A 27418-nucleotide genomic window follows, 5' to 3' on the forward strand; every position below is an offset into this window, starting at 1 on the left:
TAATTGTGTGTCATCTGCATAGCAATGATATGAGAGACCATGTGAGGATATGACAGAGCCAAGTGACTTGGTGTATAGCGAGAATAGGAGTGGGCCAAGAACAGAGCCCTGGGGGACACCAGTGGTGAGAGCACGTGGTGCGGAGACAGATTCTCGCCACGCCACCTGGTAGGAGCGACCTGTCAGGTAGGACGCAATCCAAGCGTGGGCGGCGCCGGAGATGCCCAGCTCGGAGAGGGTGGAGAGGAGGATCTGATGGTTCACGGTATCAAAGGCAGCAGATAGGTCTAGAAGGATGAGAGCAGAGGAGAGAGAGTTAGCTTTAGCAGTGCGGAGAGCCTCCGTGACACAGAGAAGAGCAGTCTCAGTTGAATGCCCAGTCTTGAAACCTGACTGATTAGGATCAAGAAGGTCATTCTGAGAGAGAAAGCAAGAGAGCTGGCCAAGGACGGCACGTTCAAGAGTTTTGGAGAGAAAGGAAAGAAGGGATACTGGTCTGTAGTTGTTGACATCGGAGGGATCGAGTGTAGGTTTTTTCAGAAGGGGTGCAACTCTCGCTCTCTTGAAGACGGAAGGGACGTAGCCAGCGGTCAAGGATGAGTTGATGAGCGAGGTGAGGTAGGGGAGAAGGTCTCCGGAAATGGTCTGGAGAAGAGAGGAGGGGATAGGGTCAAGTGGGCCGTCACAAGACGCGAGATTTCATCTGGAGAGAGAGGGGAGAAAGAGGTCAAAGCACAGGGTAGGGCAGTGTGAGCAGGACCAGCACAGTTAGTGGCACAGATTACTCTAACAGCACAGTTAGTACCACAGATTACTATAACAGCACAGTTAGTGGCACAGATTACTATAACAGCACAGTTAGTACCACAGATTACTATAACAGCACAGTTAGTACCACAGATTACTATAACAGCACAGTTAGTACCACAGATTACTCTAACAGCACAGTTTGTAGCACAGATTACTCTAACAGCACAGTTTGTAGCACAGATTACTCGAACAGAACAGTTCATTCTACAGATAACTATAACAGCACAGTTACTATTCTTATTTTCATGTTTTTGTTCTACCTTGTGTTATTTGTGGTACTACATTGATATTGATTACTGCATTGTTGGGTTTGGAACTTGCAAGGCACTATACTGCTCGTGACATTAACACTTGAAACTACGACTGCAGTTCATCTGAATATCACATAACTGCCTGGGATGTATACTTCTACTTGTGTCAGGCTGCTCTGCTCTACACAGCTAACAAAGACGGCAGCTGGGCTCGCCTGCAACAAATAAGAAAGCCTGTAGGTAAATAGATGAATAAGCGGATTTAGCCGGCAAGAAGGCTGTGAATGATTGCTCTCTCCAGATACTACCTCCTTCTGCCATGTACAATACAGAGTTGCTGCCTAGCGCGTCTCTCCACAGGCAGAGTCAACAGTGACCGATGGACTGTCCTTTCTCTCTTATCTGGGCCTCTGCAGCCCCACGTCGTCTGGCTACAGGCCCTCACACACTCTTTCTCTGTTTGCACACAGCTCCCCTACACCCTCATTCCGGAGAAGACTCGCCCGTGAAGTTTTGAAATATTTATTATCTATCGTCATGCAACATCACCGAGTGCCAAGTCAATCTCCTGGTTCAGTTACTGTACACAACTAATGCGTAGCACCTATCTGTGTAATGTACAACAAGTACAGTATGAATATTAGAACACACTGCGGCTCTCAGGCCTTGTCAATGCCCTTGGATATCTTTGACTAGAGGAAGGATAGTGGCCAAAACTGTCAGATTTTTACATGCTGTCTCCCAGGTACCAACCAGCCCTGCTCCCTACCCTGCTAAGGGCTGGAAGTGTTTTGGCTGCTGATTTCTGCTGTTGGTATAGCTTCTGCACAGTCATACAAACATTGTGCATCGTTCTGAACCATGATACTGTATATATTCTAGAATCTTTAGTGTGAAAATATAACTCATTATGACTAGTTAATGTCTTTGTTGTGGTGTGCGGCCCGGCCCTTACTGGGGTGAAATAGAAGCTCTAAACTAACCTCAGCTAGTCGATTCCTTGTATCTTATGAAATAGAGGCCTTGACTCCTCTGTTCAGTTCAGGATCTTTGTGTTCAGCGTTTCTTGCCTTGGTAAATGTGCTTGTGTATTAGGAGATACTGTGCCAATTACTGTCTTCGGATTCTCTGTGTTGTATCCTTGGTTTCCTGCTCTTGTTTATCGCTCTAAGTCGCTTGCTCCCAGAGGGCTGTGAGGCAGTTTGTCAGTGGAAAGGCACAGAGCTTGCGTTCCAGATATTTTTTTTATAGAGTCTTATCAAACTACTGTCTCTCACTGGCTCTGCAGCCCTGCCAATTTGTCCTGACACTGTCACTCCTCGTCTACCTCTATCGCTCATCACCCATGGCTTCAGTTTACAGCCTGTGCGTGTGTGTGTGTGTGTGTGTGTGTGTGTGTGTGTGTGTGTGTGTGTGTGTGTGTGTGTGTGTGTGTGTGTGTGTGTGTGTGTGTGTGTGTGTGTGTGTGTGTGTGTGTGTGAATCCCACTGGGCACAGACATCAATTCAACGTCTATTCCACGTTGGTTCAACATAATTTAATTGGAATGACGTGAAAAAAACATTCATTCAACCGGTGTGTGCCCAGTGGGAGGTGTTGCATATTGTCATATGCTTCATACTCACACTGTTCTGCTCCTCTCCCTTTGTAACCTTGTTACACACCTCCCTCCTCTCCCTTCGTAACCCTGTTACACACCTCCCTCCTCTCCCGTTGTAACCCTGCTACACACCTCCCTCCTCTCCCTTTGTAACCCCTGTTACACACCTCCCTCCTCTCCCTTTGTAACCCTGTTATGCACTTCCCTCCTCTTCCTTTGTAACCCTGTTATGCACTTCCCTCCTCTCCCTTTGTAACCCTGCTACACACCTCCTCTCCCTTTGTAACCCTGTTATGCACCTCCCTCCTCTCCCTTTGTAACCCTGTTACACACCTCCCTCCTCTCCCTTTGTAACCCTGTTACACACCTCCCTCCTCTCCCTTTGTAACCCTGTTACACACCTCCCTCCTCTCCCTTTGTAACCCTGTTACACACTTTCTCCCTCTCCCTTTGTAACCCTGTTACACACCTCCCTCCTCTCCCTTTGTAACCCTTTTATGCACTTCCCTCCTCTCCCTTTGTAACCCTGTTACACACCTCCCTCCTCTCCCTTTGTAACCCTGTTACACACCTCCCTCCTCTCCCTTTGTAACCCTGTTACACACCTCCCTCCTCTCCCTTTGTAACCCTGCTACACACCTCCTCTCCCTTTGTACCCTGTTATGCACCTCCCTCCTCTCCCTTTGTAACCCTGTTACACACCTCCCTCCTCTCCCTTTGTAACCCTGTTACACACCTCCCTCCCTCTCCCTTTGTAACCCTGTTACACACCTTCTCCCTCTCCCTTTGTAACCCTGTTACACACCTCTCTCCTCTCCCTTTGTAACCCTGTTACACACCTCCCTCCTCTCCCTTTGTAACCCTGTTACACACCTCCCTCCTCTCCCTTTGTAACCCTGTTACACACCTCTCTCCTCTCCCTTTGTAACCCTGTTACACACCTCCCTCCTCTCCCTTTGTAACCCTGCTACACACCTCCTCTCCCTTTGTAACCCTGTTATGCACCTCCCTCCTCTCCCTTTGTAACCCTGTTAGACACCTCCCTCCTCTCCCTTTGTAACCCTGTTACACACCTCCCTCCTCTCCCTTTGTAACCCTGTTACACACCTTCTCCCTCTCCCTTTGTAACCCTGTTACGCACCTCCCTCCTCTCCCTTTGTAACCCTGTTACGCACTTCCCTCCTCTCCCTTTGTAACCCTGTTATGCACTTCCCTCCTCTCCCTTTGTAACCCTGTTACACACCTTCCTCCTCTCCCTTTGTAACCCTGTTACACACCTCTCTCCTCTCCCTTTGTAACCCTGTTACACACCTCCCTCATCTCCCTTTGTAACCCTGTTACACACCTCCCTCCTCTCCCTTTGTAACCCTGTTACACACCTCCCTCCTCTCCCTTTGTAACCCTGCTACACACCTTCTCCCTCTCCCTTTGTAACCCTGTTACACACCTCCCTCCTCTCCCTTTGTAACCCTGTTACACACCTCACTCCTCTCCCTTTGTAACCCTGTTACACACTTCCCTCCTCTCCCTTTGTAACCCTGTTACACACCTCACTCCTCTCCCTTTGTAACCCTGTTACACACCTCCCTCCTCTCCCTTTGTAACCCCGTTACACACCTCCCTCCTCTCCCTTTGTAACCCTGTTACACACCTCCCTCCTCTCCCTTTGTAACCCTGTTACACACCTCTCTCCTCTCCCTTTGTAACCCTGTTACACACCTTCTCCCTCTCCCTTTGTAACCCTGTTACACACCTCCCTCCTCTCCCTTTGTAACCCTGTTACACACCTCCCTCCTCTCCCTTTGTAACCCTGTTACACACCTCCCTCCTCTCCCTTTGTAACCCTGTTACACACCTTCTCCCTCTCCCTTTGTAACCCTGTTACACACCTCCCTCCTCTCCCTTTGTAACCCTGTTACACACCTTCCTCCTCTCCCTTTGTAATTTTCATTATAATTCTCCATCTCGTTGTCCTTACTCCCTATTTTCTCAACTAATCTCTCCCTTACTCTCCCTCTCCACTCTTCCTTCCCCACCCTTTCCTCATTATTTCACTTCTCTCCATTCCCAACCTCAGGGGTTAAAAGCAGAAATACACATTTCTGTCGACTGTAAGTAATGGAAAATGAAGTCTCTCTCTCTCTCTCTCTCCTCTCTCTCTCTCTCTCTCTCTCTCTCTCTCTCTCTCTCTCTCTCTCTCTCTCTCTCTCTCTCTCTCTCTCTCTCTCTCTCTCTCTCTCTCTCTCTCTCTCTCTCTCTCTCTCTCTCTCTCTCTCTCTCTCTCTCTCTCTCTCTCTCTCTCTCTCTCTCTCTCTCTCTCTCTCTCTCTCTCTCTCTCTCTCTCTCTCTCTCTCTCTCTCTCTCTCTCTCTAGTGTTGCTGCGTGAGGAGGTGGCCCAGCTGCAGGAAGAGGTGCACCTGTTGCGGCAGATGAAGGACATGTTGAGTAAGGACCTGGAGGAGACCCAGGGCCAGGGAGGCTGCTCCTCCCACCTTCTCTCTGACACTGAGCTCCGCGTGCAGATGGGAGACAAGGAGCAGGAGCTGGACCGCGTCAAGGAGGCCTTACAAGGTCAGGGGGAACGCTGTGGTGCTCACTTGTTACCCTGCTAGTCCTACCTTAGTACTACCTGAGTCCTATCCTACTGTCCTACCATAGTTATACCTTACTTTCCTACCTTGCTAGTCCTACCTGAGTCCTACCCTACTGTCACACCTGAGTCATACCCTGCTGTCCTAACTGAGTCATACCCTACCGTCCTACCTTGCTATTCCTACTTGAGTCGTACCCTACTGTCCTCCCTGAGTCCTACCCTAATGTCCTACCTGAGTCATACCCTACTTGTCTACCTTGCTATTCCTACTTGAGTTCTACCCTACTGTCATACCTTACAGTCCTACCTTGCTATTCCTACCAGAATCCTACACTAAGTCCTACCTGAATTCTACCCTGCTAGGTTTATCCAACATGTGCATCAAATTGTGTGTGTAGACTTAACTGAAATATTATCAAAAGGTGAATGTTGCTCACATATCCAATAAAAAATGTGGATTACATAATGAAATATTTATTATGCAGCATTGATGCAATGACGCTGTTGGTCTTATCGAGGCATTAGCCCTAATATACTACACAGCTGTCTGAGCCCCACCTTAAGCCCCATATGTTTCTCACACAGCTCAGTCAAACCCACTTCATCTCACTAGAGATAATATCAGTTTATTACTCAACACATCGATCAGTCAATCCCTTTAAAAAATGTATCTGACCTAAATGTGTCTGGTATGCCCAATATGTTTATCAGTGGAGGCTCCTCAGAGGATGAAGGGGAGGACCAATCTCCTCAGTGAATTTCAGAAAAATAATCAAATAAAATGTAAAATGTTATCCTTTTTAGAGAAAACTAAATATATTCACGTCATCAAACAATTGATTAAAACACACTGTTTTGCAATGAAGGTCTACAGTAGCCTCAGCAGCACTCTGTAGGGTAGCACTATGGTGTAGCCGGAGGACAGCTAGCTTCTGTCCTCCTCTGGGTACATTGACTTCAATACAAAACTGAGGAGGCTCATCATGGTTCTCACCCTCTTCCATAGACTTAAACAGTAATTATGACAACTTCCAGAGGACGTCCTCCAACCTATCAGAGCTCGTGCAGCATGATATGACATGTTGTCCACCCAATCAAAGGGTCAGAGAATGAATCTAGTACTGAAAGCATAAGCTACAGCTAGCTAGCACTGCAGTGCATAAAATGTGGTGAGTAGTTGACTCAAAGAGAGAAAAATACAATAGTTGAACAGTTTTGAACTAATACCTTTCTTCCAAAATTAAGGAGAAGCTAGAGAGAGAGAGCTAGCTATATTTAGTATATATTTTTTCCTTTTCACTTTCACTTACTTAGCTAGCATTGAATGCAGCTAGATAGTTTAGTCTACTCAAACACCTGGCTCAAACAGAGAGGCATGCTATGTTAGCTAGCTGGCTATAGCTATCCAACACTGGAACTCTTCCAAGTCAAGGTACTGTAACTTTTTGCTTTTATTATTTTATTGCCACCTGGGCCCACCGGTAAAACTGCTGGCTGCTGACTGTACACTGTACTGCATGATAGCAGGTTTACTAACACGTTTGTTCTAGTAACTATGTTGACTATGACGTGAAAATGATGTAGGCTGTGTGTAGCGGTTAGCGCTCATGATATAAAGGTTTGGCTTCCAAAAAATGTTTTACCTGGTCACAGACAGCTGATATGTTGTGCACTGAATTCCACAAGCGAAAGGGAAAAGGTGAGAAGAGCAGAGTGTGTAGATTGATGCGAGAAGGTATTATTTATACAATGAGCTGTTTGTATGTGGCTGCTATGAAAGTGAACTGTGTTTGCATGTGATCAGTAGTGGTGGGGTGTCGACTTCAAAAATCCTGCCGTCATGCACCACTACTGATCAGGGGTGTATTCATTACGCCAATTCTGTTGAAAAACGTTTCTTAAACGGAAGCAAATGTAACGAAATGTGGATAAACATACCTGATTTTGTCTAATAGAAACTCTCGTTTGCAACTGTTAGACTACTGATTACACCCTAGATCAACTAGATGCTGCTGACAAGAGTGTGCAAGGTGGTATTGAATGTGTCACTGTCTGTCATCTTGATTACCACAAATTCTCTCAACCTGTTCACCTACATTGGAAACTTACATTCATAGGCTAGGTTGTAGAAACCTCATGATGGGTACAGGGAGAATTGAAGTATTGTCACGCCCTGACCTGAGAGAGAGGGTTTGTTTCTCTATGTGGTTAGGTCAGGGTGTGGGGTGGGCATTCTATGATGTCTATTTCTTTGTTTTGAGCCGAGTATGGTTCCTAATCAGAGGCAGCTGTCTATCGTTGTCTCTGATTAGGAATCATACTTAGGCAGCCTTTCCCCACCTGTAGTTGTGGGATCTTTATTTTGTACTGCTTGTTAAGCCTACAGGACGTTACGGTCGTATTCATTGTTTATTCCTTTTTGTTTGTAGTGTTCTGAGGTAAATAAATACTACGATGAACACTTACCCACTCTGCGCTTTGGTCCACTCCTTTTGACGAGCGTGACAAGTATCATGTAGTAGCCTAAACCTATCACTGTTACATTGAACTGGGTGAATGGAATATGAATGACAGTCATCCAATATGCTGTAATAGAAATAAGGCCATGTTCATTAAAACAGTTATAATTCTCCCTCATCTTAAACAGCACTGACCGTCACTGAAGATTATCTACTGTATGCACTAACTGTGTGTGATATAGAATTCTGATCTGTCATAATAGTCATGGTGTGTGTGTGTGAGGTAGACATACACTACCGTTCAAAAGTTTGGGGTCACTTAGAAATGTCCTTGTTTTTGTTTTTCTTTCAAAAACAAGGGCATTTCTAAGTGACCCCAAACTTTTGAAAAGTAGTGTATATAAGTCGTTACTTTCCGCCTGATCTGTCCTTCCACAGTGTCAGTAATTAGATCTGTTCATCATTCTACTTGGCTCTAGTCTAGGCTCAGTTCCTTCAAGGTTGAGCTCCATAAATGGTAGCACACAGGCATTGCTTTAAGATATACAGGGCCTTCTGAAAGTATTCAAACCCCTTTTTCCCTCATCAATCTACAAACAATACCCCATAATGACAAAGAAAAAACTGGTTTGTAGAAATGTTTGCTAATTTATTAAAAATAATAAACTGAAATATCACATTTACATAAGTATTCAGACCCTTTACGCAGTACTTTGTTGAAGCACCTTTGGCAGCGATTACAGCCTTGAGTCTTCTTGGGTATGACGCTACAAGCTTGGCACACCTGTATTTGGGGAGTTTATCCAATTCTTCTCTGCAGATCCTCTCAAGCTCTGTCAGGTTGGATGGGAAGCGTTGCTGCTCAGCTATTTTCAGGTCTCTCCAGAGATGTTCAATTGGGTTCAAATCCGGTCTCTGGCTGGGCCACTCAAAGACATTCAGAGACTTGTCGTGAAGCCACTCATGCGTTGTCTTGGCTGTGTGCTTAGGGTTGTTGTCCTGTTGGAAGGTGAACCTTCGCCCCAGTCTGAGGTCCTGAGCACACTGGAGCAGGTTTTCATCAAGAATCTCTCTGTACTTTGCTCTGTTCATCTTTACCTCGATCCTGACTAGTCTCCCAGTCCCTGCTGCTGAAACATCCCAGCATGATGCTTTTACTGAGGAGTGGATTCCGTAAGGCCTAAATGGTGGAATGCTGCAGAGAGGTTTGTCGTTCTGGAATGTTCCCCCATCTCCACAGAGGAACTCTGTCAGAGTGACCATCAGGGTTCTTGGTCACCTCCCTGACCAAGGCCCTTCTCCCCCGATTGCTCAGTTTGGCCGGGCGGCCGGCTCTAGGAAGAGTCTTGGTGGTTCCAAACTTCTTCCATTTAAGAATGATGGAGACCATTGTGTTCTTGGGGACCTTCAATACTGAAGAACAATTTTAGTACTCTTCCCAATAATGTCTCAGAACTCTATGAACAATTCCTTCGACCTCATGGCTTGGTTTTTGCTCTGTCAACTGTGGGACCTTATATAGACAGGTGTGTGCCTTTCCAAATCATGTCCAATCAACTTAATTTACCACAGGTGGACTCCAATCAAGTTGTAGAAACATCTCAAGGATGATCAATGGAAACAGGATGCGCCTGAGCTCATTTTCGAGTCCATACCAAAGTGTTTGAATACTTATGTAAATAAGATATTCTTTTTTTTTTTTTTACTGATTTGCTTTGTCATTATGGGGTATTGTGTGTAGATTGATGAGGATGTTTTTTTTATATCCATTTTAGAATAAGGCTGTAATGTAACAAAATGTGCAAAAAGTCAAGAGGTCTGAATATTTTCAAAAGGCACTGTATATATTTTTGGCTTGGAGTGTAACGCTATGTAGAGTATGTAGTCGTGAGAGGAGACAGCTTGTCATCATACCATGGCCAAGTGTGGTTTCTCTTGTGAAACCAACCCCCCTTACTCCTACCCCCAAATAAATACTTGACAGGGGAAAAATTGTATTTATTTGCTTGTTTAACCAGGCCACGTGTCAGCTCTGGAGCATGAAGTCGTGAGCTCTGCTGGTCGGCCACTGCATAGCAACCTAGCAGTGTCAAAAGCCCTCTGTCATTTATCAATCATGTGTAGGCAGAAATCTGTGCATAAACCATGCGTTGGATAATTTCCACGCAAAGTGTGAGATTTATCCATTTGAACGTTGGTTTGCTTGTGAGTGTGCATAAATGTATACATTTACAGCCATGACCATGCATACTCACAGTGCCAAGTTGTCCTCACAGTGCGAGGATTTAAGATCTACTTTGGAAAGGCAAACACATGCCATTCCGGTGCACATTCAAGTGCTATCCACCCTAGAGTTTTTGGCAACGGGCACTTTTCAGCAGGAGCTTGCCGTTAGACATTACACAGCCCTCAATGAGCCAATGTTTTGGATGTAAACCAATTTCCAAACACAATCGCACAACAGGTTGAAGTCAAGAAAGGTTTCTTTGCCATTAATGGGTTCCCAAATACGAACGGAGCAGTAGCCAATGTAGCCACCCACATCGCCATAAAAGCACCATCCCAAAACAAGTTCAACTATGTGAACAGAAAAGGCATCTACTCACTTAATGTACAGCGGATAGGTTATGTGATGCGTAAAATACTCTGCTGAATGTGGTGGCCAGGTGGAATGGATGACTCATTCATTCTGCAGAACAGCAATGTTGGACTATATGCCTACAGGAGGGAGCTGTTGAGGATGGACGGCTTATTGATGTGTTATCAACTTATTTCAACTATATTTGCCATTCTAAAACAACATGAATTGTCCTATCTCTTTGTAGCTCTTTGTAGCTATATATATATATATATATATATATATATATACCTGTTGAAGTCGGAAGTTTACATACACTTAGGTTGGAGTCATTAAAACTCGGTTTTCAAACACTCCACAAATGTCTTGTTAACAAACTATAGTTTTGGCAAGTCGGTTAGGACATCTACTTTGTGCATGACACAAGTAATTTTGCCAACAATTGTTTACAGACAGATTATTTAACTTATAATTCACTGTATCACAATTCCAGTGGGTCAGAAGTTTACATAAACTAAGTTGACTGTGCCTTTAAACAGCTTGGAAAATTCCAGAAAATTATGTCATGGCTTTAGAAGCTTCTGATAGGCTAATTGACATACGTTGAGTCAATTGGAGGTGTACTTGTGGATGTATTTCAAGGCCTACCTTCAAACTCAGTGTCTCTTTGCTTGACATCATGGGAAAATCTAAATAAATCAGCCAAAGCTGATGACCTTCACAAGTCTGGTTCATCTATGGGAGCAATTTCCAAATGCCTGAAGGTACCACGTTCATCTGTACAAACAATAGTACGCAAGTATAAACACCATGGGACCACGCAGCCGTCATACCGCTCAGGAAGGAGACGCGTTCTGTTTCCTAGAGATTAACGTACTTTGGTGCGAAAAGTGCAAATAAATCCCAGAACAACAGCAAAGGACCTTGTGAAGATGCTTGAGGAAACAGGTACAAAAGTATCTATATCCACAATAAAACAAGTCCTATATCGACATAACCTGAAAGGCCGCTCAGCAAGGAAGAAGCCACTGCTCCAAAACCACCATAAAAAAGCCAGACTACAGTTTGCAACTGCACATGGGGACAAAGATTGTACTTTTTGGAGAAATGTCCTCTGGTCTGATGAAACAAAAATATAACTGTTTGGCCATAATGACCATTGTTATGTTTAGAGGAAAAAAGGGGAGGCTTGCAAGCCGAAGAACACCATCTCAACCGTGAAGCACAGGGTGGCAGCATCATGTTGTGGAGGTGCTTTGCTGCAAGAGGGACTGGTGCACTTCACAAAATAGATGGCAACATGAGGAAGGAAAATTATGTGAATATGTTGAAGCAACATCTCAAGACATCAGTCAGGAAGTTGAAGCTTGGTTGCAAATGGGTCTTCCAAATGGACAATGACCCCAAACATACTTCCAAAGTTGTGCCAAAATGGCTTAAAGACAACAAAGTCAAGGTATTGGAGTGACCATCACAAAGCCCTGACCTCAATCCTATAGGAAATTTGTGGACAGAACTGAAAAAGCGTGTGCGAGCAAGGGGGCCTACAAACCTGACTCAGTTACACCAGCTCTGTCAGGAGGAATGGGCCAAAATTCACCCAACTTATTGTGGGAAGCTTGTGGAAGGCTACCCGAAACGTTTGACCCAGATTAACAATTTAAAGGCAATGCTACCAAATACTAATTGAGTGTATGTAAACTTCTGACCCACTGGGAATGTGATGAAAGAAATAAAAGCTGAAATAAATCATTATCTCTACTATTATTCTGACATTTCACATTCATAAAATAAACTGGTGATCCTAACCGACCTAAGGCAGGGAATTTTTACTAGGATTAAATGTCAGGAATTGTGAAAACTGAGTTTAAATGTATTTGGCTAAGGTGTATGTAAACTTCGACTTCAACTGTATCAATAGTTTTCAGTCTGTGTTCCTGCACGACTTTTGACACACCCTGTAACGCCCTGGCCATAGAGAGGGGTTTTTGTTCTTTATTTTGGTTAGGCCAGGGTGTTACATTGGGTGGGCGTTCTATGTTCCTTTTTCTATGTTTTTGTATTTCTTTGTTTTGGGCCGTGTGTGGCTCCCAATCAGGCACAGCTGAAGCTCGTTGTTGCTGATTGGGAGTCACACATAAGGAGCATGTTTTTCCTTTGGGTTTTGTGGGTAATTGTTTCTGTTTAATGTTTTGCACCTGACAGGACTGTTTGGCTGTCGGTTTCTTGTTTTTTGTCTAACGTGTTCTTTCTGTAATAAATTCCTGAAGATGAACACATCCTCCGCTTCACCTTGGTCTACTCTCTCTCACGACAGCCCTTACAGAATTACCCAACACAAGAAGACCAAGCAGCGGAGAAGAGGGCAGATGGAAGTCAAGGAGGACTATAGGAAGCAGCGCGCTCGGGAGGAGATGACATCCTGGTCGCTGGAAGTATTGGAGGCAAGAATAGACTGGACTTGGGAACAGCTATTTGACCATTGCAGCAACCTGCCGGGGAAGCAGGTGGAGGTGAAGAGGCAGCCCCAAAAATTCTTTGGGGGGGGGCACACGGGGAGATTGGCGGAGTCAGGCGTTAGACCTGAGCCAACTACCCGTGCTTACCGGAAGCGGCGTGGTACTGGTCAGGCGCCGTGTTATGCGGTGGAGCGCATGGTGTCTCCAGTGCACGCTCATAGCCCGGTGCGCTACATCCCAGCCCCCCGCAAGTGCCATGCGAGGATGGAACCAGAGCCAGTCGGGGTGAAGTTGGAGGTGAGCGAAGGGAGCGAAGCAGAGACAGTGAAGGAGTTGATGGGGAGATTGGAGGAGAGATATATGAGAGAGCTGCTGTGTTGGTGCATGAGGCACGACATTCGCCCTACGGAGCGTGTCCTCGAGTTGATGTCACCTGAGTCAGCTCTCCATACTCGTCCTGAGGTGCGTGCTAGCCGTCTGGTGAAGACTGTGCCAGCCCAACGCACCAGGCCTCCTGTGCACCTCTCCAGCCCTGCACGTCCTGTGCCTGCGCCCAGAACCAGACCTCCTGCATGTCTCCCCAGCCTGGTGAGTCCTGTGCCTGCGCCCAGAGCCAGGCCTCCTGCATGTCTCCCCAGCCTGGTGAATCCTGTGCCTGCGCACAGAACCAGGCCTCCTGCATGTCTCCCCAGCCTGGTGAGTCCTGTGCCTCCTCCTCGGACCAGGCCTCCTGTGGGTCTCTCCAGCCTGGTCTATCCTGTGCTTCCTCCAAGGCCAGGCCTCCAGTGGGTCTCCCCAGCCTGGTCTATCCTGTGCCTCCTCCCAGGACTAGGCCTCCAGTGGGTCTCCCCATCCTGGTCCATCCTGTGCCACCTCCCAGGACTAGGCATCCAGTGGGTCTCCCCATCCTGGTCCGTCCTGTGCCACCTCCCAGGACTAGGCCTCCAGTGGGTCTCGCCAGTCCGGAGCCGCCAGAGCTGCCTGCCAGTCCAGAGCTGCCAGAGCTGCCCGCCAGCCCGGTGAGTCCTGTGCCTACGCCTAGGGCCAGGCCTCTTTCATTTCTCCCCAGCCTGGCGATGACTGCGCCAGCCGGGCGCAGTCATCGCCGCCCGCCAGCCGGGCGCAGCCATCGCCGCCCACCAGCCGGGCGCAGCCATCGCCGCCCACCAGCCGGGCGCAGCCATCGCCACCCGCCAGCCGGGCGCAGCCATCGCCGCCCACCAGCCGGGCGCAGCCATCGCCACCCGCCAGCCGGGCGCAACCATCGCCGCCCGCCAGCCGGGCGCAGCCATCGCCGCCCGCCAGCCGGGCGCAACCAGGGCCGCCCGCCAGCCGGGCGCAGTCAGGGTCACCCACCAGACCTTCGGCGCGACCAGGTGCGCCACCTAAGAGGGCGACGCCAAGGGTGGAACAGAGGCCACGTCCCGCACCTGAGCCGCCGCCGTAAGAAGGCCCACCCGGACCCTCCCCTTCAGTGTCAGGTTTTGCGGCCGGAGTCCGCACCTTGTGGGGGGGGGGGGGGGGGGGGGGGGGGGGGTACTGTAACGCCCTGGCCATAGAGAGGGGTTTTTGTTCTTTATTTTGGTTAGGCCAGGGTGTTACATTGGGTGGGCGTTCTATGTTCCTTTTTCTATGTTTTTGTATTTCTTTGTTTTGGGCCATGTGTGGCTCCCAATCAGGCACAGCTGAAGCTCGTTGTTGTTGATTGGGAGTCACACATAAGGAGCATGTTTAGTGTTTGCACCTGACAGGACTGTTTGGCTGTTTCTTGTTTTTTGTCTAACGTGTTCTTTCTGTAATAAATTCCTGAAGATGAACACATCCTCCGCTGCACCTTGGTCTACTCTCTCTCACGACAGCCCTTACACACCCCTAATTTACCATATGGTCAAAAGCATCCCTTTAATGCATGTGCGGCATTAAATAGCCTACAACCGCCTAACAAAACAAAAAAAAAATCTTCTTCCGCGACTGAAATAGAGGTGCTAGTGTCAGTGGTTGAATACAACCAAAATGTTTTATTTGTCTGGGTCAATTGTGGTTTGACCAGTAAAAAATCTAAACATATCTACAAAGAGAAGACCATTAAGTCAATTAGTTGTGTTAGCAATAGCAAATGTGCTTCAAATAAGGAGGCAACACTCACCAATAAGCCCTCAATCCTCAACAGCTCCCTACTGTAGGGTATAGGCCAGCATTGCTGTTCTACAGAATGAACGAGTCCCACCTGTCTCTAAAAACACTCCCTGCACTTAAACCTTGTCTCAGAGCATTTTGTATTATTCAAATCAAATCAAATGTAGTTTGCACATGCACAGAATACAACAGGTGTAGACCTTACTGTGAAATGCTTACTTACAAGCCCTTAACCAACACTGCAGTTAAAAAAAAATACGTTTAGTTTATTTAGTAAATATTTTCTGAAGTAAAAAAATTAAAAGTAGCACAATAAAATAACAATAATGAGGCTATATACAGGGGGTACCTGTACCGGCAGTCAAGGTCATTTGTACATGTAGGTAGGGGTAAAGTGACTATGCATAGATAATAAACAGCAAGCAGCAGCAGTGTAAAAACAAAGGGCGGGTCAGTGTAAATAGTCTGGGTGGCCATTTGATTAATTGTTCAGCAGTCTTATGGCTTGGGGGTAAAAGCTGTTAAGGAGCCTTTTGGACCTAGACTTGGCGCTCCGGTACTGCTTGCCGTGCGGTAGCAGAGAAAACAGTCTATGAGTCTTGGACCATTTTTTGAGACTTCCTCTTACACCGCCTAGTATATAGGTCCTGGATGGCAGAAAACTTGACCCCAGTGATGTACTGGGCCATACGCACTACCCTCTGTAGCGCCTTACGGTCAGATGCTGAGCAGTTGCCATACCAGGTGGTGATGCAACCGTTCAGGATGCTCTCGATGGTGGAGCTGTATAACTTTTTGGCGATCTGGGGACCCATGCCAAATCTTTTCAGTCTCCTGAGGGGGAACCAGGATAGTTTGTTGGTGATGTGGACACTCCTCCCTATAGGCTGTCTCATCGTTTCAGTGATCAGGCCTACCACCGTTGTGACGTCAGCAAACTTAATGATGGTGTTGCAGTCGTGCTTGGCTACGCAGTCGTGGTTGAACAGGGAGTACAGGAGGGGACTAAGCACTCACCCCTGAGGGGCCCCCGTTTTCAGGATCAGCGTGGCAGATGTGTTGGTGCCTACCCTTATCACTTGAGGGGAGGCCCATCAGGAAGTCCTGAATTCAGTTGCAGAGGGTCCTTAGTTTATTGATGAGCTTTGAGGGCACTATGGTGTTGAATGCTGAGCTGTAGTCAATGAACAGTATTCTCACATAGGTATTCCTTTTGTCCAGAGGTGTTCCTTTTGTTCCTTCTGTATCCGAGACACTCCATTTAGTATGATACGTTACGTTTCGTATGGTATGTATTAATTTGTGGATGTCCATCACCCATTTCGTATGATATGTTACGAATTACAATTTGTATTATATGTTACGAATTTGCAACACGTACTATATGTTGCGTTATTTGCAAAACGTATGATATGTGACGAATTCTAGCTAGGTGGTTAACGTTAGCTAGCTGGCTAATATTAGCTAGGCTAGGGTTTAGGGTTAGGGGTCAGGGTTACGCTTAGGGTTATGGGAAGGGTTAGCTAAAAGGGTTAGGGTGAGGGTTAGCTAAAAGTGTTAGGGAAAGGGTTAGATAACATGCTAAGCAATTGCAAAGTAGCTTAAAAATAGTAAGTAGTTAAACAGTTGCTAATTAGCTAAAATGCTAAAGTGTCAGTGATGAGATTCGAACTCACAACTGTTGGGTTGCTAGACATTCGCGTAATACACCCCCCCATCCTACTTTAGTTTTTGCCTTAAATAACCATCTGTCTTGTGTAACCATACCAAATATACTGTAACAAGCAAGATCAGACACCTCTCATTCCATTTTCCCATTATATCATTATTTTATAGTGTTTCAACAATAGTTTAACTTTCACACGTGCCTCTAATTTAACAAATTATTATCGTAACAAATGCACTGATGTGTTGAAATCATATATAGCCTGTCAAGGTATATTGCATGAATTCACAATAGAAATAATTATTAGGCTCACTCTCACAATTTCTCACATTTGTGACATATTTTCTCCATTCTATGCTTGACAAGCAGTTCCCTTATTTTACTACTTGGCACCGTGCATACATGGCTGTGCAGACATTTATGCACACTCTCAAGCAAATGTTCATATTGGGCGTGTTTGAGTGGTAAGGCCAAAGTAGCTGACTGTAGACGGAAGTCAACAAGTAAAGTGGGCGAGGTACATATGCAAAGACAGCAAGTTAGGCAACTTCTGCTGTTTCGAGGAAACACGACAATGGCAGACATGGCATTCACCTTTGTTAAGTTGATGCTATCAAAATACCACTTCTCCTGCATGTAGCCAAACATGACCAACATGTTCCAAGGAATGAATATCGTGATGATACGGACATTAGAATCCAGCCCAACCTTTTTCTAACAGTCACAAGACATGTTTTGTATTTTTGCAATGGTTTTCCCAAAATATAACCAGGCAGTGAGTGCACAGGCTACTAGAATGAGAACATAAGCAATAAGTATTTTTGCAGAATATGGGAAATGTTCTGTTGTTTGCCATTACTTCATGCTCTTGTACCTTTCTCATTATTAATTATCCACAAAGATTCTTACTCTATGATAACTGATTGCATGTCAGCATCACTACAGTCTGTTGTGTGTTTATGTTGCTGTTGTCAGTAAGCATGTAAAGAACAGAATTTCATTCAATCACATGAAGGACAAAACACATTGTACAGAGAAGTATTAGAGTATACACTGAGTATACAAAACATTAGGAACTTTGCTCTTTCCATGCTCTTTCCATGACATAGACTGACCAGGTGAAAGCTATGATCCCTTATTGATGTCACCTGTTAAATCCACTTCAATCAATGCAGATGAAGGGGGAGGAGACAGGTTAAAGAAGGATTATTAAGCCTTGAGACAATTGAGACATGGATTGTGTATGTGTGCCCCCCAAAGGACATCCAGCCAACCTGACATAAGTGTGGGAAGCATTGGATTCAATGTGGGCCAGCATCCCTGTGGAATGCTTTCGACACTGTGTAGAGTCCATTCCCGATGAATTGAGGCTGTTCTGAGGGCAAAAAGGTGTGCAACTCAATATTAGAAAGGTGTTCCTAATGTTTTGTACACTCAAATAAATTACTGAGTAAACAATATGCCTAACAGTCAAATGCACTTGGTACTGTAGTTGCTCATTAAGGGCTGGTTTCCCAGACACAGATTAAGCCTCTAAAATTGTTTTGATAATATCCAATGATAAGTGGCGACATCAACCATTTGTGAGCATGTAGTGTCTTTTGCTTCCAAAAAAACAGAACAAGTTTGTCTCCCAAAATGCTTTGGTTCTGACTTTTCAATCGGTTGCAGTTGAGTCTGCATTTTTTATATCCATAATGCAACACACTTTGAAAGGCGCTGGTCAATATTGGTCAACATCTTTAAAAAAGTGATCTGCTCGAATGCGCCCAATGATACATAAAGCACTTTAAAACTTCTTATGGCTGGAATCCCGTTAGCGGGATCGATATGACAACAGCCAGTGAAAGTGCAGGGCGCCAAATTCAAAACAACAAAAATCTCATAATTAAAATTCCTCAAACATACAAGTATTTTACACCATTTTAAAGCTTTACTTCTTGTTAATCCAGCCACAGTGTCTGATTTCAAAAAGGCTTAACGGCGAAAGCAAACCATATGATTATGTCAGGTCAGCGCCTATACACAAAAAAACACAGCCATTTTCCAGCCAAAGAGAGGAGTCACAAAAAGCAGAAATAGAGATAAAATTAATCACTAACCTTTGATGATCTTTATCAGATGACACTCATAGGACTTCATGTTACACAATACATGTATGTTTTGTTCGATAAAGTTCATATTTATATCCAAAAATCTCAGTTTACATTGGCGCGTTATGTTCAGTAATGTTTTGCCTCCAAAACAGCCAGTGATTTTGCTGAGAGCCAAATCAATTTACAGAAATTCTCATCATAAATGTTGATGAAAATACAAGTATAATGCATGGAACTTCAGATACATTTCTCCTTAATGCAACCGCTGTGTCAGATTTTTAAAAAAGCTTTACCGAAAAAGCACACCATGCAATAATCTGAGTATGGTGCTCAGACACAAAAACATGCCATACAATATATCCGCCATGTTGGAGTCAACAATAGTCAGAAATAGCATTATAAATATTCACTTACCTTTGATGATCTTCATCGGAATGCACTCCCAGGAATCCCAGTTCCACAATAAATGTTTGTTTTGTTCGATGAAGTCCATCCTTTATGTCCAAATACCTCCTTTTTGTTCGTGCCTTCAGTTCACAAATCCAAATTCACGATGCGCAGGTCAGACGAAAACTCAAATTCCATTACAGTTCATAGAAACATGTCAAACGATGTATAGAATCAATCTTTAGGATGTTTTTATCATAAATCTGCAATAAAGTTTCAACCGGAGAAATCCTTTGTCTTCAGAAATGCAATGGAACTGAGCTACCTCTCACGTGAGCGTGCATGGCTGAGACTCATGCCCTGCTGGCAGTCCTCTCACTCAATGAGCGCTTATTCTCCCCCACTTCCCAGTAGAAGCCTCAAACAAGGTTCTAAAGACTGTTGACATCTAGTGGAAGCCTTAGGAAGTGCAGAATGACCCCACAGACACTGTAGTTTGGATAGGCAATCACTTGAAAAACTACAAACCACTTCCTGTTTGGATTTTTTCTCTGGTTTTTGCCTGCCATATGAGTTCTGTTATACTCACAGACATCATTCAAACAGTTTTAGAAACTTCAGAGTGTTTTCTATCCAAATCTACTAATAATATGCATATCTTAGTTTCTGGGAGTGAGTAGCAGGCAGTTTACTCTGGGCACGTCAGTCATCCATGCTACTCAATACTGCCACCATCCATAAGAAGTTAAATGGAAATGATCCGATGCATGGTTTATAGACAGATATGTGCCTACGCATGATTGATAAACGAGGCCCCTGGTCTGCCCTTGGAAGGCTACTGTATGTAAACAGGATCCCCAGAACAGCCAAAATTAAATTAGATGTCTGTTTTGGGCTCTAAAATGTGTTTATTATGATCAAGTTCAATTCCCATTCTGAATTCTTTTAAAGTTTGCTACAAATTGAGATATTTATGAATTAAATAGTGAGTCATTCTGACTACATTTGTCGTCACACAGGACCATGTGCTGACACAGACCAATCACGGGCCGGCAGGCTACGAGGAGGCTCCTGGTTGACTCTCTCAGGCAGGATGAAAACGACGACATCGACCATGATTCTTTGCTAGTTACAGCCACTCTCCCCATGATCCTTTGCGATTTGTTTTTGGTGCCATTCAGCCCCATTCAGCAATATGACACGCTTCAAATTCAAATACTTCCCGCTTCAAGAGGCATTGGTAGTTTTCCATAGGAATACGTGGATGACGTCAGTGCTATCACTATCTACTGGTTTTAATGTGTTAAACCCCATCCCCTGCTAAGGCAGACTGGCTGTGTGTAGAATGTCGGCAGCGACGGCACATAAAGAAGAGAAACCAATCACTTCAGTTTCATCTCTCAACCTCCCCCATCTATCCCTCCTTCTCTCCTCTGTCTTCCGATCAGGGAGCAACAGGTGGCAGGCAGCGTTCTCATTACTGTAGCGCTCTCTGGTGTAACTGTTGAAGAACAGGTTTGAATGTTGATTGAGGAGAGTTAAGGCAGAACATTGGGAATGCTTAAGCTCAATGAATGACGGTTGCGGTTATGGAAAGGACAGCTTCTCCTTTTTCCTGATAGAAAGATTCAGGAATACTTTGCTATCAGGACTCACAATCTTAGTCTGCCTGTTGAGATTTCACTATTTTCCTATCCTCTCAATACAGGTTATTATTTATGGTCTCATTACCTCTCAATTCAGGTTATTATTTATGGTCTCATATCCTCTCAATTCAGGTTATTATTTATGGTCTCATATCCTCTCAATTCAGGTTATTATTTATGATCTCATTACCTCTCAGTACAGGTTATTATGTATGGTCTCATAACCTCTCAATACAGGTTATTATTTATGGTCTCATTACCGCTCAATTCAGGTTAGGAGTTATGGTCTCTTATACTGAAAAGAAAACCTTGACCCTGGAAGTTCGCTGTTTTTAACATGCTGCCTGTGTAGCCAATGCCACTATGCCAAGCCGTCTTTGGGAGAAGATTAGTGAACATAGTGCCCACATCAGTCTGTGTGGTTACGTGTTTTGAATGACTAAGTGCCTCTCTACCACTTACCTTCTTAGATCCTTACATAATTTACTCTGTGGTGCTTCTTTGGCATCAGTGGTGGAAAAGTATCCAATTGTCATGCTTGAGTAAAAGTAAAGATACCTTAATAGAAACTGACTCAAGTAAAAGTCAGTAACCCAATAAGATACTACTTCAGTATCAAAAGTACATGTTGATAAGTGTGTGAATTGGACCATTTTCCTGTCCTGCTAAGCATTCAAAATGTAACGAGTACTTTAGGGTGTCAAGGAAAATGTATGGAGTAAAAAGTACACTATTTTCTTTAGGAATGTAGTGAAGTAAAAGTCAAAGTTGTCAAAACTATTAATAGTAAAGTAAAATAAAGATACCCCAAAAAACGACTTAAGTACTACTTTAAAGTATTTTTACTTAAGTACTTTACACCACTGTTTGAGATAACAATGTTGCTCTTTCTAGGATTTTCCAATAAACCACAGTGTCATCTTGTGGTAATCCAATATAGCTGCATCTCTGACCCAACCTTCTGTTAAAGCCTTTAGTCCTGATTTGTGTGTGTGTGTGTGTGTGTGTGTGTGTGTGTGTGTGTGTGTGTGTGTGTGTGTGGTGTGTGTGTGTGTGTGTGTGTGTGTGTGTGTGTGTGTGTGTGTGTGTGTGTGTGTGTGTGTGTGTGTGTGTGTGTGTGTGTGTGTGTGTGTGTGTGTGTGTCCCACAGCTATGAAGTCTGACCGTAAGCGTCTGAAGGTGGAGAAGGCAGACCTGGTGAACCAGATGCAGCAGCTGTACACCACACTGGAGAGCCGGGAGGAGCAGCTCCGAGACTTCATACGCAACTACGACCAGCACCGAAAGGTACATTTACTCTCAACTACGACCAGCACCGAAAGGTACACTCACATTTACTCTCAACTACGACCAGCACCGAAAGGTACACTCACATTTACGCTCAACTACAACCAGCACCGAAAGGTACACTCACATTTACTCTCAACTACGAACAGCACGAAAAGGTACACTCACATTTACTCTCAACTACGACCAGCACAGAAAGGTACACTCAAATTTACTCTCAACTACGACCAGCACAGAAAGGTACACTCACATTTACGCTCAACTACGACCAGCACAGAAAGGTACACTCACATTTACTCTCAACTATGAACAGCACAGAAAGGTTCACTCACATTTACGCTCAACTACGACCAGCACAGAAAGGTACACTCACATTTACGCTCAACTACGAACAGCACAGAAAGGTACACTCACATTTACGCTCAACTACGACCAGCACAGAAAGGTACACTCATATTTACTCTCAACTATGAACAGCACAGAAAGGTTCACTCACATTTACGCTCAACTACGACCAGCACAGAAAGGTACACTCACATTTACGCTCAACTACGAACAGCACAGAAAGGTACACTCACATTTACGCTCAACTACGACCAGCAAAGAAAGGTTCACTCACATTTACGCTCAACTACGACCAGCACAGAAAGGTACACTCACATTTACGCTCAACTACGAACAGCACAGAAAGGTACACTCACATTTACGCTCAACTACGACCAGCACAGAAAGGTACACTCACATTTACGCTCAACTACGAACAGCACAGAAAGGTACACTCACATTTACGCTCAACTACGACCAGCACAGAAAGGTACACTCACATTTACGCTCAACTACGACCAGCACAGAAAGGTTCACTCACATTTACGCTCAACTACGAACAGCACAGAAAGGTACACTCACATTTACTCTCAACTATGAACAGCACTGAAAGGTTCACTCACATTTACGCTCAACTACGACCAGCACAGAAAGGTACACTCACATTTACGCTCAACTACGAACAGCACAGAAAGGTACACTCACATTTACTCTCAACTATGAACAGCACAGAAAGGTTCACTCACATTTACGCTCAACTACGACCAGCACAGAAAGGTACACTCACATTTACGCTCAACTACGAACAGCACCGAAAGGTACACTCACATTTACGCTCAACTACGACCAGTACCGAAAGGTACACTCACATTTACGCTCAACTATGACCAGCACCGAAAGGTACACTCACATTTACGCTCAACTACGACCAGCACAGAAAGGTTCACTCACATTTACGCTCAACTACGACCAGCACAGAAAGGTACACTCAAATTTACGCTCAACTACGAACAGCACAGAAAGATACACTCACATTTACGCTCAACTACGACCAGCACAGAAAGGTACACTCACATTTACGCTCAACTACGAACAGCACAGAAAGGTACACTCACATTTACGCTCAACTACGACCAGCACAGAAAGTTTCACTCACATTTACGCTCAACTACGACCAGCACAGAAAGGTACACTCACATTTACGCTCAACTACGAACAGCACAGAAAGGTACACTCACATTTACGCTCAACTACGACCAGCACAGAAAGGTACACTCACATTTACGCTCAACTACGACCAGCACAGAAAGGTTCACTCACATTTACGCTCAACTACGACCAGCACAGAAAGGTACACTCAAATTTACGCTCAACTACGAACAGCACAGAAAGATACACTCACATTTACGCTCAACTACGAACAGCACAGAAAGGTACACTCACATTTACTCTCAACTACGAACAGCACAGAAAGGTTAATTCACATTTACGCTCAACTACGACCAGCACAGAAAGGTACACTCACATTTACGCTCAACTACGAACAGCACAGAAAGGTACACTCACATTTACCCTCAACTATGAACAGCACAGAAAGGTTCACTCACATTTACGCTCAACTACGACCAGCACAGAAAGGTACACTCACATTTACGCTCAACTACGACCAGCACCGAAAGGTACACTCACATTTACTCTCAACTATGACCAGCACAGAAAGGTACAGTGCGCTCAACTACGACCAGCACAGAAAAGTACACTCACATTTACGCTCAACTACGACCAGCACAGAAAGGTACACTCACATTTACACTCAACTACGACCAGCACAAAAAGGTACACTCACATTTACTCTCAACTATGAACAGCACGGAAAGGTTCACTCACATTTACGCTCAACTACGACCAGCACAGAAAGGTTCACTCACATTTACGCTCAACTACGACCAGCACAGAAAGGTTCACTCACATTTACTCTCAACTATGAACAGCACGGAAAGGTTCACTCACATTTACGCTCAACTACGACCAGCACAAAAAGGTACACTCACATTTACTCTCAACTATGAACAGCACGGAAAGGTACACTCACATTTACGCTCAACTACGACCAGCACAGAAAGGTACACTCACATTTATGCTCAACTACGACCAGCACAGAAAGGTTCACTCACATTTACTCTCAACTATGAACAGCACGGAAAGGTTCACTCACATTTACGCTCAACTACGACCAGCACAAAAAGGTACACTCACATTTACTCTCAACTATGAACAGCACGGAAAGGTACACTCACATTTACGCTCAACTACGACCAGCACAGAAAGGTACACTCACATTTACGCTCAACTACGACCAGCACAGAAAGGTTCACTCACATTTACTCTCAACTATGAACAGCACGGAAAGGTACACTCACATTTACGCTCAACTACGACCAGCACAGAAAGGTTCACTCACATTTACGCTCAACTACGAACAGCACGGAAAGGTACACTCACATTTACGCTCAACTACGACCAGCAGCGGTGGAAAAAGTAGCCAATTGTAATACTTCAGTGAAAGTAAAGATACCATAATAAAAAATGACTCAAGTAAAAGTCACCCAGTAGAATACTACTTGAGTAAAAGTCTAAAAGTATTTTGTTTTAAATATACTTAATTTTCTGTTTTTTTTTATTTACGGATAGCCAGGGGCACACTCCAACACTCAGACATAATTTACAAACAAAGCATGTGTGTTTAGTGAGTCCACCAGATCAGAGGCAGTAGGGATGACCAGGGATACTCTCTTGATAAGTGTGGGAATTTGACCATTGTCCTGTCCTGCTAAGCATTCAAAATGTCACAATTACTTTTGGGTGTCAGGAAAAATGTTTGGAGTAAAAAGTACATTTATTCTCATTAGGAATATAGTGAATTAAAAGTTTAAAAAAATATAAATAGTGAAGTAAAGTACAGATACCCCCAAAAACCACACATTTACGCTCAACTACGACCAGCACCAAAATGTACACTACATCCACTATACAGTAGCCAGATACTCTCCACATAGTTTGAAATAGGATAACTAACACACCAGGGCTTCATTGAGCAGTCATGTGCTCACACACTGGTTTGAGGCAATGCTGGGAGTGTGAAGATTGACCGTATCTGTGTTCTGTACTGTAGGAGAGTGAGGATGCAGTGAAGGCCCTGGCTAAGGAGAAGGACCTGCTGGAGAGGGAGAAATGGGATCTGAAGAGGCAGACCAAAGAGGCCACAGAGCAGGCCTGCATCCTGCGCTCTCACATGGACATTAAGGAGAACCGCATCAAAGAGCTGGAGGCTGAACTCACCATGGTGAGACGTACACTCACACACATGCACACTGATACACACACACACACGAGCACATGTACACACCCACACACACCAATATGCACTGACACACACAGGTTTTGCTCTGAATCGGAATTACTGCATTTTCTGCCTTGTTAAGGTACCCTTTAGAGTCTGTTGTCTTGCCTGACTGACAGATGGACTCATTATTCAGTCCATGTCCTTAATCCCTCTCCACTGCCAGACAACAGCAGCCAGCCAACCAGTCAGCCAACAACAGCCAGCCAGTCCACCACCTCTGTGGGGCTCCTCTAACTCCTCACTACACACAGCAGCAGTAGCTGATAAGATTTCTCAGAGCTAGAATAGCCTATATCTCTGTCTCTGTCAAGTGCTCACAGCCAGAGAATTATGCTAACCTTGATGGAATGATCTGTCCCATCTAATCCCACACACATTTCAACACACCCTGCAATTCCAAACATGTGCCTACACCTATAGGTGTAGCAGTGCTCCTATGTGTATACACACTGAGTGTACGAAACAAGAACACCTTCCTAATATTCAGTTGCCCTCAGAACAGCCTCAATTCACCAGGGTATGAACTCTACAAGGTGTCGAAAGCGTTCCACATGGATGCTGGCCCATGTTGACTCCAATGCTTCCCACAGTTGTGTCATGTTGGCTGGATGTCCTTTGGGTGGTGGACCATTCTTGATACACATGGGAAACTGTTGAGCGTAAAAAACCCAGCAGCGTTACAGTTCTTTACTCAAACCAGTGCGCCTGACACCTACTACCATACCCCGTTCAAAGGCACTTAAATATTTTGTCTTGCCCATTCCCCCTCTGAATGGCACACATACACAATCCATGTCTCAATTGTCTCAAGGCTTAAATTATTCTTTAACCTGTCTCCTCCCCTTCACCTACACTGATTGAAGTGGATTTAACATGACATCAATGAGGGATCATAGCTTTCATAGCTTCATAGCTTTCACCTGGATTCACCTGATCAGTCTATGTCATAGAAAGAGCAGCAAAAAGCAGGTCTATGTAATGGAAAGAGCAGGTGTTTGTACACTCAGTGTATGTGTGTATGGTGCATCAGTGCATACATGCCTCTAAGCATGTACTGTATGTGCGTGTGTCTGTACCACTGTATCTTACCGCCTTGTGTGTGTATTTATGGCAGGCAAAACAGTCCCTGGCCACGCTGACTAAGGACGTGCCGAAGCGCCAGTCCTTGGCCATGCCCTCAGAGCCGGTGGTGAACGGCAGTCAGGAGTGGGCGATGCAGGGAGACCTGCCCCTCACCGCTGCCATCCGCCAGAGCCAACAAACACTCTACCACGGACACACTGTGGACCGCCAGGGTAGGCAGTGGTGTAAAGTACTTAAGTAAAAATACTTTAAAGTATTACTTAAGTTGTTTTTTGGGTTATCTGTACTATACTATTTATATTTTTGACAAATTTTACTTTTACTTCACTACCTTCCAAAAGAAAATAATATACATTTTACTCCATAAATTTTCCTTGACACCCAAAAGAACTCATTACATTTTGAGTGCTTAGTAGGACAGGAAAATGGTCCAATTCATGCACTGATCAAGAGAACATCCCTGGTCATCCCTACTGGCTTTGATCTGGTAGACTCACTAAACACACATGCTTCCTTTGTAAATGATGGCTGGGTGTTGGAGTGTGCCTCTGGCTATCCGTAAAAAAAGAAAATGGTGCCGTCTCTTTTGCTTAATACAAGGAATTTGAAATGGTTTATACTTTTACTTTTGATACTTAAG

General features: G+C 44.7%; 1 protein-coding gene across 2 annotated transcripts in view; it reads left to right on the forward strand.

Annotated features, from left to right (window-relative positions):
• Positions 1–27418, forward strand: part of LOC106565964 (kazrin) — a 465997-nt gene that overhangs the window by 435878 nt on the left and 2701 nt on the right. For both annotated transcript variants that reach the window (XM_014133666.3, XM_045691863.2), the window contains 4 exons: positions 5035–5232; positions 21832–21968; positions 25465–25635; positions 26810–26990. In XM_014133666.3, coding sequence (XP_013989141.2) covers positions 5035–5232; positions 21832–21968; positions 25465–25635; positions 26810–26990 — 687 coding nt within the window. The remainder of the gene's footprint in view (positions 1–5034; positions 5233–21831; positions 21969–25464; positions 25636–26809; positions 26991–27418) is intronic.

This window comes from Salmo salar, chromosome 12 (assembly GCF_965601325.2).
Source record: "Salmo salar chromosome 12, fSalSal1, whole genome shotgun sequence".
Taxonomy (NCBI): Eukaryota; Metazoa; Chordata; class Actinopteri; order Salmoniformes; family Salmonidae; genus Salmo; species Salmo salar.